Raw genomic sequence first — 24612 nt, forward strand, 5'->3', positions numbered from 1 at the left:
TATTCACATCCCTGAGCGACATGTTCAAGCGACATAAGTGGTGGTGTAGACATGGCCTAACTGAGTGCATTGCCCGCTGCCTTTGGCAACGAGGACAGGCTGCTTCCCTGGGCTGCTACTGCCGGTAGCCCTACAGCTTACCTGCCCTAGGAGATCATTCCTGACCTGTCTGGTAAATGCAGCTGGGCCTGCTGCCAGGATTGCTCACGGCTGCAGGGGGTCTATGGTAACAGCTGCCGCTCAGTGGCCTGAGAAGACGTTGGTGGTTCTCCGCATTGCCTGGCAGGACCAGTAACAGTCTGTATTTAGAGGGCGGGAAGGGAGTTCACCCGTTACTAGCTCCTCCCAAAGAACAGGGCCTATCCGCACAAAGTGGGTGTGAAAGCCCCAGTCCAGAGAGGAGCCGTTCACATTCACTCTGCACAGTGTTGAGGTTGGGGGCAGAGCTGCAGGGAATCGGCTGGGTTCTTTCTTTGTCTCCTCGTTTCTGAGCCTTTAGGCTGCACACAGGGCCCAATTTCAATCTCCTCTGCTCTTTTCACAAGTGCTAGAACCAATTTTTTTTTTTTATACAAACCCAAGGTGGGGTCTTCTGCAGTCACGTGACTCCCGGTGCTGGTACTTTTCAAAACGGACCAACTGTCAGCCTGAGCCTCAAGAGCCGCAGCACCAGAGTGCCCACGCTCTGTAGCTGAGCACTTGTCTCCAAGGGCAGCAGCAGGGCCCAGCGCGATGCCATGGGCTCCCTGCGCAGCCATGTCAGCGGGTCCCACCCGGGTGGGATGCAGTCACAGGGAGCATGGAGACAGGAGGTTCAGAAACCCAAGTCTTGGCCAATCCTCGCTGCTACTCCATGGAATGGCAGTGTTTGCGCGGGGGGGGGGGGCGTTTCTGGGTTTCCTTGGTCTCTGCACTGGTCCCCCCGTGGCCCTGCCCCTCTACAAAACTGAGCCAGCGGGGATGCAAATAAAGAGCCTCGTGCAGCCCTAGCCAGTGCCCCTATTTCCTGAAGGGGGCTCAGCCTGGAGCCATGAGTCTGAGCCTGCCTCTGCCACCTCCCCGCACAGCCCTCCCTGGCGTTTAATCAAGCGGGAGCATGGGCTGCCTGCAAACTCCAGAGTGCTGTGGCTTGTCATTCTCCCCCTGGGCCCCTTGGCCGGCAGCCCTGGGAGTGAGTGACAGGCCCGGGGACAGGACAAAGGCATTCTGCTGCCCCCTCAATCTGGAGCCCTAGCTGCACAACTGCTTCCCCTCTCCCTCCTCCCCCAGGCAGCCTGGCAGCTTGCCTCTGCCTGGGCTCCCATACCTGCCTGTGAATCAGCTGGGAGCAGCCCTGTGGGTGGCCCTGGCTGGGACGGCCACACCCTGTGGTGCAGGCGAGAGGAGGAAGAGATCCCAGGGCTCCAGAGCAGGGAGAACAAGGGACAGGCCTGAGCCCCTGCGTGCCCCAGCGGAGAGACGAGAAGGCCAGAGCAGGTATTCCCCTGAGCCAGCTGGCTGCACCCAGCGAGAGGAGGGGGAGCACTGTACTGCTGGGAGGGGAGGGGCATGAGCAATAAGAAGAGGCTGCCCCAGGGTGGGGGTGGGTTGCCAGCGAGTGGGGCGGACGGGGCTGGGGAGCAAGAGCAGCTGCTGGATTTGGGGAGGTGGGGCGGGCGAGTGCTACCTTCACTCAGGGTGGGTAGGGCACTGGGTGAGCACCAGAGCTGTGCTGTGCCAGCCTGGGTAGGGAGCTCGGGGACTTGCAGGCAGTGCCTGGCATCAGCCCCAGCCCATCGAGGCCCCTGGCATCCTCTCCGGGAGTGTGGCAGCCAGGGGCTGTGACTGCCCAGCCCTGTGACGTGCCTGGGGCTACTCGCAGGAGCCAGGCGCTGGGCAGCTTCAGCCACCTTCACACCCCGCATCCACGTGTGGCTCCAGTCCCAGACCGCTGCCAGCCAGTGTGGACCATGCCCCAGTACAGCCAGCTCTGGTGGGGAGACAGCCCAGCTCCAGCACATCTGTGAGCAGGATGTTGCCCTGTCGGGGACTATGCTAGCCCCGTCCCTGCTGACGGGTGCAAGAGGCCCCTTAGCTGCTGGGCCTTGGGGACTTCACTGGGGCTTGGATTTAGGGCTCTTACCCTGGTGACACATACCAGCTGGGTCTGGGGCATTCGAGAGGGGCTGTGACTGACACTCCCAGTGTGTGACGTGCACCTGAGCCATGGTGCTGTGGCAGGGACCCCAGTGTGCTCTGGCACACACCCTTCGGGCTGGCTGGGGAGGGCACGGCTGAGATCTCTGGTCTCCATGGAAGTGGCTGGGGCTGAGTTTTTTCCTGCCATTGCCTGGACCGCAGAGGACAGAGAAGCATCATCTTGGCTAACAACTCTCAGAGCATCCTCAGAGCAGGGGCAGTGGGTGGCAGCTCAGGGCTGTCCCTTTTCCCTGGTATCGATGGGTTCAGCACTGCCCCAGGGACACAGGCACATGCCCCCGGTGAGCACGCCGCAGCCAGGCAGGCCGGTCGTCCCTGCAGCCAGCTCTGTTCCAGCCCAGTTGCGCCCTTTGCTCTCTGGGGAAGGCTGAGCCGCTGGTGGTGTCGAGGATGTCCTGGCATGGAGCAGCACTCGGTACTCGTGAGGGCTGCAAAGACCATGGAGCAGCCTGCTGGCAGGGCAGTGCTGGAGGTCATGGGTCTGTCTCACCTGGGGCCAGGACTCCTGGGTTCTAGTCTCTGCTCTGGCTGGGGTCTAGAGGTTAGAGTGGGGAGGAACGGGAGTCCAGCTCTGCCCCCAAGTCCCTCTGTGACCAGTGGAGAGCCACTTGAAGCCTCTGTGCTGTGGTTTCCTTCCTGCACACAGAGGTAGCCCTGCAGAAGGGGCTGTGAGGGGCATCCAGGAATGCCTGAAGGGCTGGGGAGATGCTCTGAGTACAGGTACAGGTTAGCTCTGTGCAGAAAGCCAGCAGCTGGGATTTCCCTGACTGCTTCCTCTAGCTGCATGGCAGGGGTCCCTGCAAACACGCCAGTGCTGATGGGCTGGGGAGGGCCTCCCTCCCTTAGACCAGCAGCAGCCCGCCCTGTGACCAGCACCATGGCTCAGGCTGTGCACTTCCACCAGCAACCTCCGCTCCCCGGCCTTCTGGCCAGAGCAATCCTCCTGTTGCAGGACAAGGGTGATTTCCCCCTGCCCTGGGGCATGGCCTATTGGCCGGGCACAGCCTGGCTGCTGCCTCTGAGGATCCTCCTCCCTGTGGGTCCAGCTGCTCGCCAGCCCCCCAGGCTCCCTCACCTCCTTACCACCTTTCTGTCCTTCATTAACAAAGGGGAGGGTGGAAGGGGCTTGGCCCAGCACAGCCCCACAACTTCGCTGTTGCTGAGCCCAGGCTCATGCAGCACCCACCTCCAGCTGCGGGGAGCCCGGCAGGTCCATGCAGCACCCTGGTAGCTGGGGGGCACATGGTTGTATCCAGCTGGCTCCTGGTGCCCTGCAGAGCTGGGGAAGGAGGAGCAGGCGTTGGGACCTGAGGGGATCCCACTACTTCCCTTGCACGGAATTAACCGCCAAGTCAGAAATGCCAGGCCCTCCCAGGCAACTCTGCCCCGGTGCTCAGGGCAACAGGGAACGGCAGCCACTGGCTGGGAAGTGGGACATTGGGGCTGTTGTGAGTGTCCCCTCAGGGTCAGGGCAGGTTGGTGAGCCCCCCGGTGACATACAGGGAGCTACGGCTGTTGTGGGAGAGCTGAGGGGAATGGCAGGGCCTTGGCAGGTCCGAGGGCCAGGGCACTTGTGCATGTGGGCATGTGCCCTGTGCGTGCACTGAGCCCAAAGCCGTGCTGGCAGCAGCCCTGCTCCGTGACACTCGCCCCCAGGAAGGCCAGGCCTGGACCCAGGCAGGGGTGCTCCGAACGGAGCAGCTGCCCAGGGCAGACCTGGTGAGGGCCCCCCGCCCGGCCCGGCCTTCGTCTCGCTCCCCGTGAGATCCTCCCTATCGTGGCTGACGCAGGATGCTCTCCGCTCCCCCCGGGCCTGGGGTGGGCACGGCTCCATGCTGTGCAGCTGGCTTGGGCTTGCCCGGGCGGGAGGGGCCGGAGGGGCAGCCGGCTGAGCTGGTTAGGCTGCACCGGGTAGGTTCCTGTTCGCCTTTGGCCTGGCGCCCGGCCTCTGCATCTCTGCCAGGCACCTGGGGCAGCTTGCTGACTGAGCCCCCCAGCGCCAGGCTGCCCAGCCCCACTCTCCTGTGAGGGGGGATCTCCCATGTGCTCTCTTCCCCTGCAGGAGGCCTGAGCCCCACTGCGGTGCTGGGGACACAGACCCGCCGCATGGCGCAGAGCCCCAGCTGCTGCTGCTGCCCCGGCTGTGCCATCGGCCTGTACAGCTGCCGCTGGGCCAAGGACAAGAGGAAAGGCCTGAGAACCACCAAGGTGAGCGGGTGCTGAGCTCGGGCCCTCGGCCTGCCCCTCCCACGGAGCCGGCCGTGGAGAGCCAGCCCCTCTTGCTCACGGGGGGCTGAGCCCGCTCTGGGGCAAGGGAGTCTCCCTGTCCCCAGCTGTGCGGCAGGTGGGGGGAGCTCCCGTCCTCACGCCCAGCTCTCAGTGGGGCACAGGTGCTGGGTCACGGCAGCGCTGCCCCGAGGGGGGCGCTCAGACATTCCCCTCTGCTCGAGGCCCGGAGCCCTGCTGGGGCTGGGAGCGTCACCAAACGCTGGGCCAGGGGCACATGGCCCATCCCGTGCTCCGGGGGCATGGCCATGGTGGGGTTAGGGGGTAACGTCCCCTCCGGCACGGCTGCATTCCCTGGGAGCAGTGGTGACGTTGGACTCGCTCCCAGCCCTGCTGGGCTCCTGCACCACAGATGGCCCACAGCCTCCAGCATGTGCCAGGGTCCCCAAGGCCCCACAGTGCTGGGGCGGGGAGATCCCGGGGGCTCTGCGGTGCAGGGGGGCTGGGGCTGTGTGGGGGGCTGGGGGAGATCGCGGGGGCTCTGCGGTGCGGTGCAGGGGGGCTGGGGCTGTGGGGGGGGCCGGGGGGAGATCCCGGGGGCTCTGCGGTGCAGGGGGCTGGGGCTGTGTGGGGAGCCAGGGGGCTCTGCAGTGCAGTGCAGGGGGGCTGGGGCTGTGTGGGGGCCCGGGGGGAGATCCCAGGGGCTCTGCGGTGCAGTGCAGAGGGGCTGGGAGGGGGGGGCTGTGGCTGGGCACAGGGATCCCAGGGGCTCTGCAGTATAGGGGGGCTGGGGCTGTGGGGGGGGGCTGGGGGATATCCCAGAGGCTCTGCAGTGCAGGGGGGTGGGGTTGTGGCTGGGGATAGGGATCCCTGGGGCCCTGGGAGCCTCTGAGGCCTCCAGCTCCCATGGGTGGGGCTGAGTAGCAGCTTGTTCCATCTTGTTGGGAATTTGAGAGCAAACCTTGATTAGAAACGTGCCCCACTTGGCGGCAGCAGCAGTGCTGTTCCAGCTCCCTGGGCGTGGGGCATGTGGGGCTGGCTGAGGGCAGAAGACACCTTCTCTGGGTTGGTCCCTGCTTCAGCTGCTTGGATAGGGCACCCGGGCTGCCAGCACGCCCACATGTATCTAGTAACAGCACTGAAGGCTCTGTGCTTCCACTCAGGGTGTAACGTACCTGGCAGGTGCACAGGCAGGGCTTAATTTGTAGTGGGCCAGGGTGGTTCCGAGCAGCAAGCTCTGGGAGGACTGGGGGCATCAGTTATGAATGTAAAAAACTTACTTGAGCCCCAGCCCTTCTTCCATTGCACAGGGCCCTGAGGCCACGGGGATGGCGACTCCTCCCTGGGTGAGGATGGGGAAAGACTGTCTTAAGGTCACAGAGCGAGTCAGGGGAGGGGCTGAGAATAGAACCCAGGAGTCCTGGCCCCTGCTGTAGGGACTATTCTGACCCTAAGCTGTTTGAACCCCCATTCGTTCTTATGGGGCGCCTGTGTCTGTGCCTGCCCCATTTGGGGCTGTGGCTCCATCCGGTCCTGCTCCAGCCTGTCCCTGAAGTGGGTAAAGCATGGCATCCCCCAGGTGGTGATCACCTCCCTCTTTCAGGGCTTGGGGGAGGTCCTAGCACCTCTTTCCGTTGTAGTGTGGGGGTAGGGGCAGGCAGAGCATAGAGCCAGGGAAGCAGGCATGATGGCCTCTGGCGGACAGGTGTGGGACCAGGCTGCCCTGGGCTCTCCTGCAGGCGCTCTGCATGCCTAGGTAGCTGGTAGTTGTGCTGGAGGGGCCAGGGCGTGGCTGGCAGGAGCCGCGCAGTCTCTTACGCGGCCCCTTTGGTTTTCAGTGCGACTGTGCCTGGTTCTTCTTCCTCTTTTGCGCCTGCCTCTTCGCACTTGTATGGCTGTACCTTGCCCTCATCATCCTCAATGACTTCCACAACCTCAACGAGTGAGTAGGCACCTCCCTTCCCCACAGTCTGTGCCTGCCCCTGGTGCACCCAGCCTCATCTGACTGTCCTCTCTGCTTGGCAGGTTCCTCTTCAGACGGACGCAGTGGTGGGTAGACTGGTCCCTGCCCCTGCTCGGAGTCACGGTGCTGCTGGTTACGTATTCGGCCCTGCTGCTGGTAGGTCCTGCTTTCTGGGACCCTCACTGCATCCTGCCTGCTGGAGACATTGCTCCAGATCTCCTGTGCTGAGCTCACTCAGGCCCTCTGCTCTTTGGAAGCTCCTGAACGACGCTGACTGGCTCAGGGGCTGGGGGTGGATTGACCCAGGGGCTGGGGCCCTGGCTTTCAGAGTGGAGCCCTGCTCTCCGAGATCAGAGTGTTCTAGGAGGACTACTGGGCAGGGGCTCAGGAGCTGTCCTTGCAGGAAGCCAGGGAGGATATCCTAGAAGTGGAAGGGACCTCGAGAGATCATCTAGCTCAGTCCCTTGCACTCGTGGCAGGACCAAGGATTATCTAGACCATCCCTGACAGGTATTGGTCTAACCTGCTTAAAAATCTCCAATGATGGAGATTCCACAACCTCCCTAGGCAATTTATTTCAGGGCTTAACCACCCTGACAGTTAGCAAGTTTTTCCTAATGTCCAACCTAAACCGCCCTCCCTTCAATTTAAGCCCATTGCTTCTTGTCCTGTCCTCGGAGGTTAAGAAAAAGAATTCACCTCCCTCCTCCTCCTTGTAACAACCTTTTATGTACTTGAAAACTGTTATCATGTCCCCTATCAGTCTTCTCTTAAGACTAAACAAACTCAGTTCTTTCATTCTTCCCTCATAGGTCATGTTTTCTAGATCTTTAATTATTTTTTTGTTGCTCTTCTTTGGACTTTCTCCCGTTTGTTCACATCTTTCCTGAAATGTGGCACCCAGAACTGGACACAATACTCCAGTTGAGGCCTAATCAGCATGGAGTGGAGCAGAAGAATTACTTCTCGTGTCTTGCTTACGATACTCCTGCTAATACATCCCAGAATGTTTGCTTCTTTTTTTTTTTTTCTTTTTTTTCAACCGTGTTACACTGCTGACTCATATTTAGCTTGTGGTCCACTATGACCCCAACATCCCTTTCCACAGTACTCCTTCCTAGGCAGTCATTTCCCATTTTGTAGGTGTGTAACTGATTGTTCCTTCCCAAGTGGAGTACTTTGCATTTTTCCTTATTGAATTTCATCCTGTTTTCTTCAGACCATTTATCCAGTTTGTCCAGATCATTTTGAATTTTAATCCTAGCCTTCAAAGCACTTGCAACCCCTCCCAGCTTGGTATCATCCACAAACTTTATAAGTGTGTTCTCTGTACCATTATCTAAATCACTGATGAAGATATTGAACAGAACCAGACCCAGAACTGATCCCTGCAGGACCCCACTCGTTGTGCCTTTCCAGCATGACTGTGAACCACTGATAATTACTGTCTGGGAACAATTTTCCAACCAGTTATGCACCCACCTTTATAGTAGCTCCATCTAGGCTATATTTCCCTAGTTTGTTTATGAGAAGGTCATGCAAGACCGTATCAAAAGCCTTACTAAACTCAAGATATACCACATTTATCTTTTTTTCTCCCCCCTTACCCTGTCAAGGAAAGCTATCAGGTTGGTTTGACACGATTTGTTCTTGACAAACTCATGCTGACTATTACTTATTATCTTCTAGGTGTTTGCAAATTGATTGCTTAATTATTTGCTCCGTTATCTTTCCAGGTACAAAAGTTAAGCTGACTGGTCTGTAATTCCCCAGGTTGTCCTTTATTTCCCTTTTTATAGATGGTCACTATCTTTGCCCTTTTCCAGTCCTCTGGAATCTCTCCCATCTTCCATGACTTTTCAAAGATAATCGCTACTGGCTCATATCTCCTCAATCATATCCTCGAGTATTATAGGATGCATTTCATCAGGCCCTGGTGACTTGAAGACATCTAACTTGTTTTTCCTATTTTAGCCTCTGATCCTATCTCATTTTCACTGACATTCACTAAGTTAGACGTCCAATAGCCACAAACCTGCTTGGTGAAAACCAAAACAAAGAAGTCATTAAGCACCTCTGCCATTTCCACCTTTTCTGTTGTTTCTCTCCCTGCCCGCTCATTGAGTAACAGGCCTACCCTGTCCTTGGTCTTCCTCTTGCTTCTAATGTATTGTAGAATGTTTTCTTGTTACCCTTTATGTCTCTAGATAGTTTGACTTGCTTCCCTGGGATCTCGCCTACTAATTCCCTGAGTTTGCTGAAGTCTGTCTGCCTTCCTGAAATCCATTGTCTTTTGCTGTTCTCCCTCCTGCCAGTCCTTAGAATCGTGAACTCTACCATTTCATGATCGCTTCCACCCAGGCTGCCTTGCACTTCCAAATTCTCAATTAGTTCCTCCCTATTTGTCAAAATCAAATCTAGAACGGCCTCTCCCCTGTAGCTTTCTCCACCTTCTAAAATTAAAAAAATTGTCTCCAATACGTTCCCAGGACTTGTTGGATAATCTGTGCCCTGCTGGGTTGTTTTCCCAACAGATGTCTGGGGAGTTGAAGTCCCTTGTCTCCCCAACGTCCTGGGCTTTGGGTCATTTTGTTAGCTGTTTTTTAAAAAAAAAGCCTCCTCCATCTCTTCTCCCTGGCTAGGTGGTCTGTAGTAGACCCCGACCATGACATCATCCTGGTTTTTTTACCCCTTTTATCCTTACCCAGAGACTCTCAGCAAGTCTCTTATTTCCATCTCAACCTCAGTCCAAGTGTGTACATTTTTAATATGTAAGGCAACACCTCCTCCCTTTTTTCCCTGCCTGTCCTTCCTGAGCAAGCTGTACCCTTCTGTACCAATAGTCCAGTCCTGTGTATTATCCTACCAACTCTCCGTGATGCCAGCTATGTCATAGTTGTGTGTGTTTATTAGCATTTCAAGTTGTTCCTGCTTATTCCCCATACTTCTTGCATTAGTATACAGACATTTCTGATACTGATTTGATTTCCTCCCCACCCCAGTTCTGTCTTCTCTCCTTTATCCCTGCTCTAACAGCCCATGCACCCCAAATTCCAACTCTTCTCCCAGGTCTCCATGTATTCCGGCTCCAGCATCTTCCTTGTTCCTCTTGCAGGTTCTTGCTCTGTGCCTGCAGCTCTGTGGCCAGCCCTTGAAGTTACATTGTGTGCACAAGGTAAGGGCCGGCTGGCATCCAGTGCCAACAGAGGGGCCCCTGCACAGCTCATCCCCTCCCCAAACCTAGTATCCAAGCCCTGCCCCTGCCCCAGCCCCAGATGCCTCTACACCCAACGCTCCCATGGCACAGCCACCTGCAGGTTCCTCCTGCCTGAGGGCCCAGGGATCCAGTTCAGGTTGTTCCTGTTGCCCATGGTGTGGGCTTGCATACCCCTCAGGGCCACATGCTGAGGCTCCCCCTGAGCCAGTGCCTTGCCCCTCATGCAGCAGGGCCACTGCTGGCCACACTCTCTCTCCATGCCCTGCCTGCTGTCCCTGCCATGCAGAAGCAGAGGCCCTGGTACCCAGCTGGCAGCTTCCCCCCCACCCTTCTGTTACAGGGCCAGGGTTTGTTTCTCCTCTTGTGGGGTGATAACTGCTCTGGGGGACAGCACCTGGCATGGTCAGCCCTGGTAGACCCCCCCGAAGTGGGCCGGGCCAGACCCCCCCCCCCGTCCCCTCAGCGGTCTCTCTTCCTCCAGAGTGAGCCATGAGGCTTCACTTCCCCCTTAGACCCAACCCCTGTGGCTCCAGCCCTCCTGCTTCACACTGAGCTCTGATCAGCCAGTGCCACTGAGACAGACTCCTGGGAGAGACTGGGGCCTGCTGCAGGGATCAATGCACTCAGCCAGTGTCCGCAGGGCCCAGCTGGAACACATGGGCAGGTCCGAGGCCAGCACAGAGCTGAGGGCTAAAGCTCAGCCCATCCTGGCTAGCCCAGCCCCACTGGTGTGAGCTGGCTGTAGAGCCCCGACTCCTTCCAGTCCCCGTCTCTTCTCCCCCCAGGCCTTTTGCCCTTGAGCTGGGGGATGGCGCAGACAGGTGAGGAAAGCCTCTCCCTCTGGGTTGCTATACATCCATGTCCCACTGACTGGGTTCGCTGTCGTTGTCTTAGACGCCTCACTGATGTGGGGTCAGCCACGGCCAGTCTTTTTGCACTGAGGCATCCTGAGTCAGACAGCCGGGTGATGTTCATCCCGACATCTCTTAGCCTCCCCTGAGAGCAAACCTTCCTGCCCCCGACCCCTCTCACACAGGGTAACAATATGAAATCAGGGAAACTGAGGCACACATGGTATTTACAACAATATTACAGAACATTTCCCCCTTCACTACAGGGAGTCGAGCTCAGTGTTTAACCCAGGGCAGCAGGGCCCCAAGGGGGAGGGGTCCAGCAAATGCAGGGTGAGGGTAGAAGCAGCGACTCCAGCTGCAGGGGTTGGCTCACCCAGAGGAGGGTAGGCCACAGGCAGGGTCCCTGGCTGTTCTGTGGTGTCTAAGATGCACCTGGTCCTAACTGCCATGTGTCCTGCTCCCCCCCCACCGGCCCCCCCCAGTGCCTGCTGATCCTCACCATCCTGGTCGTGGCCGCAGCCTTCGTTTCGCTCAATATGAAGTGGCCTGAGCAGTGGCAGAGCGCGCACATCTCTCTGCAGGTGAGAGCAGAGGTAGAGCCCTTCCTGTGTCCCAAGGGCTTTCCCTATGGCAAGGGGAGACCGGCCTCGGGGCATGGGGGAGGGGATCCCCTGGCCTCGCCACCCTGTGATGAGGCCCAGCCGCAGACACAGTGTGGTTTGGCTGATTCTCCCACCAGGCCTGTCTGACTCCTGCAGCTCCCCCACACAACGGACCCTGTGTCACTCCAGGCTAGGGCCCTCGGGGGACTCTCACTGAGTGAGTGCCAGGTGCTGCACGGCCCCAGAGAATAAATAGCCACTCCCAGAGCCCTGGGGCAAAGCCACCTGGCTCAACCCCTCCCAGAACCTGTCCTTCCTCCAGTCACTCCCCTTGGCATGGTCACCTCAAACCCAGCGATGCCAGCTGCTGGGCAGCCCAGAGGGCCGGGCTCAGCCCAGCAAGGGGGAGCCCTGGGGGGCTGGCTGTTCCTGGCAGGTGCAGGGGAGCCAGGCATGCAGGGTGGGCTGCTGGGAGCTCAGGGTCAGTGTGTCTGATGGGAGCATGGAGCCGGAGTTGGTAGCTGGGCACTGAGTGGTACTGGTGTGTCCGCCCCACAGGCAACGGGCCCCTTCCTGCACATCGGAGCCGTGGCAGGCATGACATTGCTTGCCTGGCCTGTGGCTGACTGCTCCTCTCGCACTCGCCATGCAGGTACTCCTGGGCCCCAGGGTGCTGAGCAGGGGTGGGGCCATGGGGACGCAGCTTTTAGGTCAGCTTCGCCCTCCCACGCCTCCCCTCTGGTGCAGAGCAAAGGCCTGTCTGCATCCTGCCCCCAGCATGCACCTGCCCCGATGCCATAGCCTTGCTGAGCTGTGGTGCCTGCTCCCCAGGGCTGCACCCAGAGATGGGCCATAAATGCTGTCCCAACAGGACCCCAGAGCTGTCCCTGCACCGCGTCACCTGAGGATGGGCTAGTGCCCAGTATTTGCCCTGAAAGCGTAGGCTGGGAGGCAGCTCTCCCTTTGTTCTCAGCCATGCAGGGCCTAGGACACGCGGCAGGAGGTTCCCCTTCCCTCCAGCACATGCACACGCTTCCTAGCCAGCAGCCCCCATGGTTCAGTCTGTTCATAGACTGGGAGCTCTGCAGGGCTGGGGCGGCTGTGGCTGTGCAGAGGCTGGCATGACGGCCGGGAGCCCCAAATGCCAGCGACCCTCTGGGCAGGGGCTGTGTGGGCAGCACCCTGGCAGGAAGGGGCTGTGAAGGCCCAGCTATGCAGCGCTGCTTGGTGCCCAGAGACTGTCTGCGCTGGAGCTGCCCACACACCTAAGCAGGCAGCTTGTGAAGGACACTACCTGGCACAGTGCATGGTGGCCAGGGGCATCTGAGCCCCTGGCTAAGGGCTGCTCTGCAGGGGGCTGGGAGGCAGAGGGGGGACCTGTCGCTCCCTATTCTCAGACAGGGGTGGGGAGCCCCACACACACTGCAGGGGGAGCAGCCCTGGCTAATCCCTCCCCATCTCAGAGTGCCTGCAGTGACGCTGTCCCTGACCGGGCTCTGCCTTGTCTGTGTGTCTGTCTGCAGCCCCCAAGGTGCTGCTTCTGCTGGTGTATTTTGGTGTGACAGCTGCACTGTACCTGGCTCCCCTGATCATCTCCTCCCCCTGCCTCATGGAGGAGAGCCAGCTGCCCCCCAAACCAGTGCTGGCTGGGCACCGTGGGGCCCCCATGGTGAGTGACATGCGCCCAAGGGCAGCTGCCCTTCTCCCCCTGCCTGCAATGGGCATGAGCCCTCCCTGCTCAGCTTGGGAAGCACCAGCTGCCCGCAAGCACTGTACCTGGGAGCAGGCTGGAGTGGCTCGTGCCCACGAGGGACTGCTTGGAGGCAAAGGCAGTTACAGCCCTCAGCGCAGGTGGCTGGGAGGGTGTCGGGGGGGGGGGGGTGCCCTCTGCCCCCTGCCCCAGCCCCACCCTTCCCTTCCCTGGGTCCCAGAAGCAGCGTTTCCTGCTCACTCCTCAGACACAGGCAAGCAGGTAACCCCCAGAGAGCCACCTCCAGTCTCCTCAGACCAGCTCAGGGAAGGGAGTCCTTGCAGCCTGCCCTGTGGGTAGCCAGGCTGGAGAGGGTGTAGGGCATGGTTGGGAGGGGCTGAGGCAGCCCTCGGGGTTGAGCTCTCACACATGGGGCCAGGAGGTAATTGGGACGTGTTTCTTCTGAGTAGAATTTAACCCCAGCCCTGGGCTCCCCTGACCACCACCAATACCCCTCAATCCAAACCTGCAGACTCCCTGCTTGCCAGCACTGTGGTCCCCCCCTCCACACTCCTGCCTATGCCCCTCAATCCTGCCCTGCAGCCTCCTGCTATCCCAGCCCTGGGTCGCTCCTGGGCAGAGCTGGGGATTCAGCTACTTCCCGAAATCCCACCACTGCCTTAGATCAAGCCCAGCAAACTCACTGCATGTCTGAGCCCAGAAGACTCGAGCTCAGCACAGTGGGGCAAGCACCCGACGCGCTGTGCCCCTGCCCCTCCACAGCTTGGTTTGCCTGTGCCATCTCTCCCTTGTCTAGCTGGCTCCAGAGAACACCCTGATGTCATTTCGGAAGTCAGTGGGCTGTGACGTGCGTGTGTTTGAGACCGATGTCATGGTGAGGTAAAGTGACTCCCAGGGTCTCCAAGGGGAACGTGTGCTCAGCTCGCCTGCCACAGCTCCCTGAGCCCCAGGCCTCTGCCCGCTGCACCCTCTGGGGTGAAGGGGGCAGCTCCACGCTAGGGAGGCGTGTGAGAGTCCCTCCTCTCCTAACCCCTTGCCCATCCCTCCCAAGGGAAGCTGAGCCCAGCCCAGCTGTCTGGTGCTCTGGCCTGGCACCCCACCCTGCTTGATCCCCATTTCTCAGGGAGAGACACAGGGCTCCCCTCACTGGCCTGTGAATGCAGTGAGGGTGGGACCCTGGACAGGTCTGGTGTGGGGAGGGGAAGTTTCCTCCCCTGCTGTGGAGAAGTGACCAGCTGCTGCCATTGCAGGACCATGTGTCGCCCCTTAGCAACTAGCACCGACTCCTCCTATGTCTAGCTCTGGCTCCCAGCCTCATGAAGTTTCAGTCCCCAAAGGCCTGATCCTAAGGCAGGCGTTTGGGAGGGGATTCCCCCAACATCCTGGGACACAGCATGGCAGGGTGCAAAGGGCTACTAGGTTGATCCCTGGCTGAGGTGCCAGGGCGGTCAGGTTAGGGGGAGGGGTGCAAACTGCCCATGATGCTTCATTGGGCAAGGTCCTAACTACCCCATCCCTTGCCAGTGCTGATGGGATCCCCTTCCTCATGCATGACGAGAAGCTCACCCGGACCACCAACGTGCGAGAGGTGTTCCCTGCCCGGGCCACCATGAACGGCACGGCCTTTAACTGGACTGATCTCCAACAGCTCGACGCCGGCAGCTGGTTCCTGGAGGTCAGACCCGCACATCCCCAGGGCGTGGCAGGGCTTCTATATGTCCTGCAGCTGCTGTGACCTGAAAGCCCTGGCCCTGCGGTGCCCTGCAGAGGGCTCTACCCTGCTGCACTGATCCAGGCTGCTCTTGGCAGAGCCCTGGGGCCAGCCGCTCAGAGCCCTCCCAGAGTTCCCAGGCCCTGGAGAGTTCTGCCTCTGCAGATTATAGTGCCCCCCTCCATGGGGTGGAGGGGCTACCTTCCAAGCCTCACTGCTAGAGCTGGAACTTGCTCTGACCTTCCAGAGGCATGGGGAAGGCTTGCTGGGAGGGGTCGGGCTTCTTGGGCAGAGGGACGGGGTGAGCCGTGTCCTGGCTGAGCTCAGTGCCTGTACACACAGGGATGCTTTGGTTCGCACCTAACTGCAGAGCTGCTCTGGTCTCCTGCAGGTGGCAGGGCGACCTGTTCTCCCTCTATGCCCTCAGCCTGGGGTCTGAGCAGCTGCTCTGCCTGCTAGTGAGCACTGGGGGGTGCAAGGGGGAGCACCCTGTGCCTTTGGTACTGGGAGATTGGTGTTGAGGGGGCAGTGTGGGAGGCCGGGGCCCTGGGCTAGCTGGGAGCAGTGCCGCCCGTGCAGGGGAGCTGCTGACTCTGGCCTGTCCCTTCCAGAAGAAGCCGTTCCACTCAGTGCAGGGCCTCTCCAGCAAGGACAAAGGCCAGGCGAGGACACAGAAGATTCCAACCCTGCAGCAGGTGCTGCAGGAGGCCAAGCAGCATAATGTCTCCATCATGTTCGACCTCCGGCCCGAGAACCACACGGACTACCAGAGCTTTGTTAACGTCACCGTGGACACCATCCTCCAATCGGGCATCCTGCCGCAGCTGGTGAGCCTGGCTCTGCCCCTGGAGTCTGATGCCTGATGGGCAGGCGGAGGGGGAAATGGCTGAGTGTCTGGGCCAGACATCCTCCCGCAGGGCTCCCTGAGCCTGCCCTTCACTAGCAGTGAGCTCCCTGCCCCACAGGGTGGGTCAGACCCACCCTAGAGTGTCCCCTGAGCGTGCTCAGGATCTGCCCTTACCATGATCCCAGGTACCCTGAGTTCCCCAGCTTAGGCCCTCTGTGCCACAGCACCCTACACGTCACACATGAGATGCCTGAGTGGGTCCTAGGCTATTGCAGGTCCAGCCCTGGCCCATGTCTGCATTAGGCTGCTGGACTAGCTGCTGCCCTGCGCCAGTTCCTCATGGCCTGGGGTGCTTTGTAGTACAATTTATGCCCAAACTGTGCAGGGAGAGATGTAAACTTACTTGGAACTCCCTGCTCCTCCTCCCTCCATGTGTAAACAGTGACTCGGGACAGGTGTGGCCGTGAGCCAAATTGGTGCTGAAGCAGGAAAATCAACAAACTGCCACCTTTGTACCCCCTGCTGCTACCACACCCTGCAGCTCCATGGCTCCCTGACGCTACAGCCACCTTTTCATTCCCTAGCCCCAGCCCTTGGGTGCTGGATATACGTGGCCCTGCCAAGACCAGCCTGGCATCTGGGTTCACTGCCCCTTCCTGCTCCTGCTCCCTATTTAGGGAGGAATTATTCATACGACGCTCTGTTTGCTTACTTTGCAGACACAACATGCCCTTGAGTAAGGCGCCTACAGACTCTCTGCCCAGTGGGTGCCCTCTGCCCATGACTGGGGTGCTGGAACAATGTGTGCAGTGGGGGTGCTGCGAGCCATTGAACCAAACTGTAAACCCTGTATTTAATGGAAACAACTTCAAGCCATGAGGTGCTGCACACCCGCACCTAGAGTTCCAGCCCCTATGCCCAGGATTCACTGGGTGCAGGGGCTCTGAAGGGATTGTTGGGGCTCTGAGCCAGCCCCAAGTCCTGGGCACATCTTGGCTGGTCCTAGCTGGCCCCCATCATGCCTCATCCAGGTCTGTCGCTCCCAGACCTACTGGGGAGACTCCATGGCAGGTGGCCTGGTGAGGACTCTGCTGGGGCCAAGCACCGGATGGGTGCATAGAGAGGGGGCTGGGATGCGCATGTCCGTGCGGCTGGCCCTGCAGCCTGGGTTCCAGAGCACAGCGAGCGCCCCCTGGTCTCCCAGCTCACACCAGGACTGATTTTCCCCCCAGGTTCTCTGGCTGCCTGACGGGTTCAGGGAGCAGGTCAGACGGCAGGCACCAGGCTTTCAGCAAATCTACGGTCTGAAGAGCAGCTGGAATGAAACGGAGTCTCCGCTGCATGTGAACCTGCCGTACCAGGACATCAGCGCACAGGAGATTGGGTGAGAGCCCCTTGTCGGGGAGCACAGAGTAATGGCGCCTCGGCAGCTCAGCCCAGCAGAGGCAAGTCTAGTTCCCCCTATGGCCACCTAAACCCTGACGCCCTGGCTGGCAGTAGGGCTCGGACCCCAAACACACAGATCTCGGCCTCGAGCACGGGGAGCACTGGGTGGGAGCCAGGCTTTCCCAGTTCCTGCTGACCTGTGCCACGCTAACGAGGTTCCATCCCCTCCACAGCCGGTATCGCCAGGACAACGTCTCCGTCAATCTGTATGTAGTCAATGAGCCCTGGCTCTTCTCCGTGCTGTGGTGCGCGGGGGCCAGCTCCGTCACCACCAACGCCTGCCAGGTGCTGAAGGAGATGAAACGCCCCCTCTGGCTGCTCGTAAGTGAACCTACCCTGGGTGGCGCTGGCAGAGGCCTGCATGCCCCGAGCCCGCCTGGCCCGTCTGCACTGCCACACCCCAGCGAGGGGGCCAGGGCGTGTTCTAACGGGGTTGTAGTCCCCATTGAACTACTCATCCTGTCTTGTTGCCTCACAGCCCCGCAGCACCTACCTGATGGTCTGGATTGTGACAGACTGCGTCTCCTTCCTCCTGATCCTCTCAGCCTTCCTCCTGCTGCAGTAAGTTCAGCCTCTTCTGGGTCCCGTAGCTGTCCATGGCATAGGAGGCCTCATGTCTGCTGCCCTCTGGGTGAGCTGTAGGTAGGGCGGGGCTGCCCAGCCAGGGGCTGCTGCGGTCACTCACCCACCCTCTTGATCTGGGAGAGCCGCTTAGCAGCGCTGGGAGCCCACTTCTCCTGCCTCGCACAGCGCTATCCTGGGACACAGCAGGCTCAGGGGGAGCTTTCCTCCCTGGCATCTGCCGTGAGCCTGGCCCTGAGCTGCTCCATCCCACTGCTGTGGGACTTGGTCTATAAACTTGGTCTATAAGCTGAGCAAGGTGGGACTGGCATGAAAGCCCTCCAAGGGGACTAGAGTGACTCCATTGCCCTGGGACCCTCCATGGCTCGTTATGGTTGGCAGGAGCTCCCGTCCCATTCCAGCTATGGCAGAAAGGCCACTACCAACTCGGAGCTCAAACCACAGTGGCCAAGTGATGGGGCAGAGCCCTGGGGGAGCGGCCCTGGCCCTGGGTGTGGGCTGATCTCCCTGTGGCAGGGCCTGAATGCTGACAGACTCTCTCCTGAGTGAATTTCAATCCTGTTTGCTTTCCAGGAAATGCTCCAGGAGAAAAGAACCGGCAGGTAATGAGCCCCTGCTCCCCACCCCGCTCCCTCCTTCAGTCCTTCTCCTCACCACGCCCTCTTGCTGCTGCTGGTCTTCCCCTCCCTCTTCCTCTCAGATCACTGGCTCTCCTCACCTGCAGGGCCAGGCCCTTGCCAGAGCTTAGCTCCCAGGGGCTCTCCCCACCCCAGGCTGAGCTTTTGGGGGGCTCTGCCAGCAGGACAGCCTGGGCCCAGAGCCTAACTCTCCTGACAGAGCGAGAGGGAGCTGCACCCCACTTCAGCCCTGTGGGGAAAAGGGGAGGGAGCACAGCCAAGGGAGCTCCCATCCTGCCTGCTTCCTGAGCAAGTGCTAGTCCCTGAGATGAGGGTACGGGGGAGCCAGGCAGCGCCTCCTGCATCAGCAGCTGTCTCCCTCCCCACAATTGTTGCTGGGCTGGGGCAGCCCTGGGGAGGGCAGAGGCTCCTGGAATGACCCTTTCTCCTGTTTGGTTCCCCAGGGTCCAAGACAGACGTACTACTAACAAAGATCAACAGCCTCATGCAGGAATGACGGCCAGCCCCCGCAGTTACTGTTGGTGGAGGGGTTTGAGCTGAGCACAGGTGGTGTTTAGCAGGGAGCGCCCAAACTTGCTTCTGCCAGCCTTGAATGCCCTCTCCTCTGCAGGGCCCTTTCCAGGCCGTGGGCTTCCCACAAACCCTCAGTCTCTGCCCTGTTCTGCTGGGGCTGGGTTTATCCTGCCCCCATGGGCACATCTCCCCTGCAGGTCAGGGGCCTGTGCATAAACCCCCTAGGTGATGGGTCTGTCCTGGAGTAGATAGGCGTGTTCACCTTCCCATGGTGGGCAGAGCTGGGGGTGGACACCAAGACCTTGGCCTTGTAGCCTCCTGGGGCTGTGGGAACAGATCCTGTCTTAGAGGCTCCTTGCTAGACCAGCTGGTATTCTCCTTGGTCGTACCCTGCTGGGCAGGGGGCACTTGCCTCAGAGCAGGGACCAGTGCAGCTGCTGCTGATGTGAACTGACTTTTCCTGTCTCCTAAAGCATGGGTGCAAAGAGGCCACTAGAGGCGGGAAGGGAGCCTGGAGGGTTTTGTTTACAGGGAGCCAGGTTTAAAAGGCTCATGGCTTTGTGCCATTGGGGAGCCTAGGGCTAGATTGCTTTGAGCTGTCTGGGGGAAGGGGCAGGAGCGCATCACAGGCCCAGGCAGGTGGGCTGCAGTGGGGGGACCCTAGTGCAGCAGGATGGAAACGAAGGGTCCCTCACAGAGCAGAGGAAGCATTATCCTATATGAGGCTTTGGCACTGGCCTCTAGGCAGGCGTGCAGGAGGCAACGGTAGGCCCAGCCCCATGAGACCCTGACCCCGCTTGTCCAGTGGCAGAGATGGGGGGTCAGCTTTGGATGGAAGGGATGTGGGGGGCTGTCTTTCCATAGAGAACACTGGTGCTGGGTGAAGGCCCCCAAAGCACCACCCTGGACTGGGTGTGGCGCTATCCTGGTGGGTGCTGGGGCATGAAGCAGTGTGGCCTCCCCAAGATCTCTTGGCTGCAGAGGTCTCAGCAGCACACGTCTGTTTTACTTGTTCTTAATTATGTATGTTAATAAACTGACCCAACCGGATAAAAAACCGAATGACTAGCATGTCTGAGCTGATTCTCAACTCCTCCAAAGGGAGCCGTGGCTCTAGCAGCTGGCATCTGTCAGCTCTTCAGGAGCAGGCCGTGTCTCTCTCCTCTCTGGAAAGCGCCTGGCCCTGCAGGGGTGCTGTACCAATTAGATGAAGAATCCCTGCTTATACTAGTGAGGTAAGAGGGTCCAGCAACAGCTCAGAGCCAGTGCCTCACCGCACAGAGAGCATGAGGAGGGGAGATCCCAGCTCTGCGCTGGGCCTGCTAGGGCCTGGGTTACACCCATTCCTGCTCAGTGCTCTGCTTTCCCTATCTGTAAGACCTAGAAGCTGCAGCAGGTTGGAAGGATTCGTTCATGGTGGCTGGTCAAGTGCTGCTTCAGCTGGGATGTGCAGGGCCATTAATGAAAGCTCTGAGCAATGCGCTCAGCAGGGCCAGAGTGCCCACAACAGCCCCAACAGACACGTGCTCTCACGGAGCACTGGCCCCGACTTTGGGTACCCACCTAGGGCCTGATTCCCAAGGGCTCCTCAGGATCTGTAGGCACTAGGCATGTCTGCAGATCAGGCCTGAGGTGGGCATCAGCATTAGGAGCTACTTCTGGAAGACTGGACCTTTCCGTGGGTAAGACTGGGAAAAGCAAACGTGAGCTGTGCTATTTGTGTTGTGTCCCCACCACCTAGTGCCGAAACAAGGAACGGGCACCTCTAGTTACTGCAGTATTGTAGCCGAGAGACAAGCAGGGTGAGGTCGTACGTTATTGGACCAACCGCTGTTAGGGAGAGAGACAAGTTTTGCAGACCCCTCTGTATCTGACCTATAGTCTTCATTCCCGAAGGAAACCTGTGCACGACCTTCAACGGACGAGCCTGGGAGCTTAAATTCATAACTTGGCTAGACCCTAAAAATCATGGACTGAACAGAGATGCTGGAGTTATGGCTCATTACAAGGATCTTTGACCTACTAACTCCCGTCTTGGTCCTGTGCCTGTGGGATGTTAACAGGCCACTGTACCTTGAGTGGTACCTTAGAATATGTGCTAGCTTAGCATAAGTAGTTATCTGTTCACCCTTGTACTGAGCTGGGACACTGAGTTCCTTTCCCAGGCCTGGACAAGAGCTCACTGTAGCTCCGAAGTTTTTTGTCTCTCACCAACAAAGGTCCAATAAAAGAGATTCCCTCACCCCATTATAGTTGAAACGCTCCAAGCTCAGGGAAGGGAGAATGGAGTGGGAACAGGCTCAGCAGTGACAATTGTCAGATTTAAAGTTATTTCCAGTACAAGCTCTGACTGCAGAGGGTCTAAGCATGCGGAGTTGGGGCTGGAGCTGGGCCTTAGGCCTCTGCCTGAATCAACTGGCCTCTGGGAAGTGGGAAAGGAGGATTCCCCTGACAGCAAAATTTCTAGGGCCCCTGTCGAACTGTCCCCTTGCTCCAGGGGTGGGAAGCTGTGTGACCTAGTAATAGCCCAGCTCCAGAGAAAATAGGTCTGAAGTTAGCAGTGTGCAGAGGTACTGAGTGTGCACCTCAGAAGCTGAAGTTGTGAATGGGCTGGGCCCCAGAACACTTTCCAACCTGTGCAGACAACTTTCCAAATAGTCTGGGTTCCTGCTGCACTCCCTGTCAAATGCTCTCTCTGCACTGGGGAGGGTGCACGGGCCTAGAAGCTGGCTCTCCTCCATCTCTTCTTGAGTGTATCAAGTTCTGGTACCTTCTGTTTTCTATGTACCGCACCTTTTAATGTCTACGCACCCTCTCTCTGGAGGAAGGTTCAGCAACCACCTTGTCCTCACTTGCTGCAGCTTGGCACAGAGGAGAGGTGAATGCTGTGAGGAGCAGTGAGCAGAGGCAGTCGTTGGTGGGGGGAGGGGAACACACCTCCTTCCTTGATCCATCCTGGGCTCTCCTTCCTGCACCCCTAGGGCCACTGCCCAGGTCTGCTCTAAGAACGAGCATGCTTAGGAACCCCTGGCAGCTGCCTTGCTCTGCTGCGCTCGAAGCTGCGGTTCTCGAATCCATTCCAGTCCAACTGCTGCCCTCCCCATAGCAGTGGGGTCCTGCTATCTCAGCAGCCTAGCTTATGGAGTCTTATTGTCCCAGACCGCAGCCCTGCACTTTGGCAGCCCGCTCTCCCTCATGCTGCGTGCCTCATGTTGGGCCACAGGCCTCCAGCTAAGAGTTGTGCTGATGGCACCCTTGAGTCTCCATCCTTGGCTTCCTGCTGTGCTACCTTTTGAGTTTTCTCTCTCTCTCTCTCCTGCCTGCCTCTCCCTCTCCATCCCCTTGAACTGAGTGTTAACCAGGCTGAATGTGGGAAATCATCACACTGTCCATCTTCCCCTCTCAGTTCTGCCCATAGGTGCTGGAACTAGGGATGCTGGGGTTGGCCCCCCACCCTGGCTTGAAGTGGTTTCCATCATGTACAGGGTTCACAGTTTGGTTCAATGGCTCTCAGCACCCCCACTGCACACATTGTTCCAGCACCCTGGTTCTGCCCTCCCTTTCACCCCTCGATCCTGACCTTCAGCCCTGGCCTCCCCTGGCTAGAGCTCTGCCAGTGCCCCTCAGGCCTGACCCATGATCCCCCTGTTATCCCAGCCGTGGGCTTCCCCGAGCTCTGCTAACGGCCCTCAACATGTACACACCCCCCCTTACCCTTAATTCCCAGGCCAGCTTGCACTAGTTGGGGTGAGGTCCAATTATGTGAAGTGGTTTTGGTGAAGTCCTGTTAGGGCAGAGGCCCCCAGCCTGTGGGGTGCACTCCCCCAGAGGACACAGAGGAATGTTGGGGGGAAGCAGCTGGGGCCTGGGCCAGCCCCACAGGGGGATGGGGTGGGAGTGCCACCCAGCTCCGCTCCCGGCCCTGCCCCCAGCTCTTACCCCTGTCTGTGTCCCTCCCCTCGCAGAGCTGCATGCCCTGGCTTGGGGGGAGGGGCATGGATGGGGTAATGGGGGGGGCACGAGGTAAAAAGTTTGGGGACCACAGCATGCAGGTGACCAGGTGGCAAGTGTGGAAAAATTGGGACCCTTTTTTTCTGGGGGAGGGTGTTACAGGTGCCTGTGTATGCAAAGCCTCTAATGTTGGGGTGCCTGGTTCCCTAAGGCCCATGCCTGGCTGGACGGAGCCCCACCCCACCGGCTGCAGGCCCTGGCTTCCCTCTCCTCTGGCAGCGCCGGGGTTAATGTCCGGCCCAGCCCAGCACCAACTTTCGAGCAAGCCCTGAAGGGCTGACAGAGGCCGGCCGGGCTGGGCCCGGGTCCAAGCGGCCGTGCGGGGCCAGGCCTGGGGGGCAGCGCCCAGCAGTGGCTGCAGGCCCCCCTTCCCTGCAGGCCAGGGCCCCCGGGCAGCACGGCAGACCAGCCCTCGCTCCATGGCTGGGCCCGCCCCTGAGCCCAGCCCAGCCCCCTCCGCTCCACTCCACACACAGCCCAGGGCGACAGCAGGGAGCCTGGCTCCCCACTGCCCTGGCAGGCAGCGTTGGCCTGTGCCCGGCCCGAGGGGCTCGCCTGGGGCTGCCCGGGGGCACGGTCCCAGCACTGGCCAGGCTGGGGGGCAGTGGGGGGAGAGGGCCAGGTCCCAGGCAGCAGGAGCCTTTGTGGCTGGAGCTGGGGAAGGAGGCAGCCGGTTCCTTGTATCGCTTTCCCGTGGCCGGGCCAGGCCCGGGGGTCCCAGCCGCTAGCCAGCTCCAGGGACCGGCCTGTGGCTGTGGGGCTGACATGAGGGCAGGCTCCTGGGGCCACAAGCACTGGAGGAAACGGCTGCAAAGGGACCTGCAGCCCTGCCCAGAGGCGAGATGATCAGTAGGCAAGGTAAGGACTGGAGCCCCGAGCCCTGGCCAGGCCACTGGGGCGAGTGCAGGAGACGCCTGGCCTGGGGGTGGCGAGGGGGGCGTAGAGCTGCAAACAGCCCAGCCCAGACCCAGGGAGCAGGAGCTTTGATTAGACACCTGGCTTCGGCTTTGAGACATCAGAGCCAGGGGCAAGTAAAGCCAGTTTTCCCAGCTCCCCCGGGCTGGGCAGAGCTGGCTCCTTGTCCCCAAGAGCCGTGCGGGGACCCAGCGACACCTGTGAGTGAGGAGGGCTCTGGCTGCAGAGCAGCTCTGCCCGGTGCTAACCCCACTGGGCTCCCAGAGTGTGGGCGAGTTTGGGGCACTGGCAGGTAGGAAACCGGAGGAGCTGCCCTAACTGGGGCTGGCGTAGCTGAGCCCTGCCCTGGGGTGCTCTGCCCAGAGGTGCCTCTGCAATTCCTCCTGCACTAGTTGCAAGAGCGACCCCCCTCCCCCTCCTCCTGTCCCCGCAGTTCCTAGCTCCACCCCAGCACCAGCGCGGGCGCAAAAGCACCCTGGCTGCCATGAGCCCCTGCGTGGGGCTAATGCTCAGGGGCCCGCCGGGCTACCAGGCCGCGCCTGACCGGAAAAGGCCCAGAGGCTGCCCTAGGCGTGTCAGCCAGGGCACCTCGGCCAGCCAGCCATGGCGAGGCTCAGGCTGCAGTGGCACACCATGCTTGCACAGCATCAGCGCGAGCGAGGCCCAGAGACCCTGGGCATGGATTGGGCCACGGGCGCTGGCCCTGGCAGGGTCCTGCTGGTCTCAGGGTGCTGAGGGCCTGAGCAGGCAGCTGTGCCTGGGGGTCAGCTGTGTTCTCATCCCTCTGTGCTGTGCCCTTGCTGCAGGCGGGAGATCAGGCCTTTAGCCCTTCAATAGTGGGCAGGAGGCACCAGGGCCCTGGGCTCAGGCTCTTCCCGGTCATTACTGCATCCACCAGGCCTCATTGGGGCTGTCATGTGAATGTTTCCCTGGAGTCGTTTTATCGGCCGTCTAAGAGGGACCACCCTCTTCTTCCTCCACTCTGGGGACACGGCCCTCCCCTCCTCCCGGGCTGGTGTGGTGAGAGCCCGGCCCCCCAGCTTCAGGCTGCGTTCATTTTTGATTGTACGTGACCGCATGCGAGCGAGGTCAAAGTGGGACCCAGTTGTCATGGAAGAAGGCGATTCTGGGGCACTTGCAGAGGTTCTGTTTTGTGGGATGCATCCCTCCCCACCAG

The 24612-nt window shown here is 59.8% G+C and overlaps 2 protein-coding genes across 9 annotated transcripts in view; both read left to right on the top strand.

Annotated features, from left to right (window-relative positions):
* Positions 1-19571, top strand: part of GDPD2 (glycerophosphodiester phosphodiesterase domain containing 2) — a 36869-nt gene extending 17298 nt beyond the window's left edge. For 2 of the 5 annotated variants that reach the window (XM_038416989.1, XM_038416990.1), the window contains exons 2-16: positions 4262-4407; positions 6264-6367; positions 6451-6544; positions 9504-9563; positions 10942-11040; positions 11620-11713; positions 12585-12730; positions 13569-13651; positions 14297-14447; positions 15095-15310; positions 16563-16714; positions 16950-17097; positions 17255-17337; positions 17932-17960; positions 18440-19571. In XM_038416989.1, coding sequence (XP_038272917.1) covers positions 4306-4407; positions 6264-6367; positions 6451-6544; positions 9504-9563; positions 10942-11040; positions 11620-11713; positions 12585-12730; positions 13569-13651; positions 14297-14447; positions 15095-15310; positions 16563-16714; positions 16950-17097; positions 17255-17337; positions 17932-17960; positions 18440-18492 — 1614 coding nt within the window. In that variant the 5' untranslated portion in view covers positions 4262-4305 and the 3' untranslated portion in view covers positions 18493-19571. Of the gene's footprint in view, positions 1-1269; positions 1477-4261; positions 4408-6263; positions 6368-6450; positions 6545-9503; positions 9564-10941; positions 11041-11619; positions 11714-12584; positions 12731-13568; positions 13652-14296; positions 14448-15094; positions 15311-16562; positions 16715-16949; positions 17098-17254; positions 17338-17931; positions 17961-18439 lie in introns of all 5 variants that reach the window. The other 3 variants (XM_038416988.1, XM_038416992.1, XM_038416993.2) reach the window with 3 other exon arrangements.
* Positions 19572-22807: 3236 nt separating this feature from the next.
* DLG3 (discs large MAGUK scaffold protein 3) overlaps positions 22808-24612 on the top strand; it is a 185115-nt gene continuing 183310 nt past the window's right edge. For all 4 annotated transcript variants that reach the window (XM_038415195.2, XM_038415196.2, XM_038415197.2 and 1 more), the window contains exon 1: positions 22808-23378. In XM_038415195.2, coding sequence (XP_038271123.1) covers positions 23363-23378 — 16 coding nt within the window. In that variant the 5' untranslated portion in view covers positions 22808-23362. The remainder of the gene's footprint in view (positions 23379-24612) is intronic.

Source organism: Dermochelys coriacea, chromosome 9, assembly GCF_009764565.3.
Source record: "Dermochelys coriacea isolate rDerCor1 chromosome 9, rDerCor1.pri.v4, whole genome shotgun sequence".
NCBI classification, from domain to species: domain Eukaryota; kingdom Metazoa; phylum Chordata; order Testudines; family Dermochelyidae; genus Dermochelys; species Dermochelys coriacea.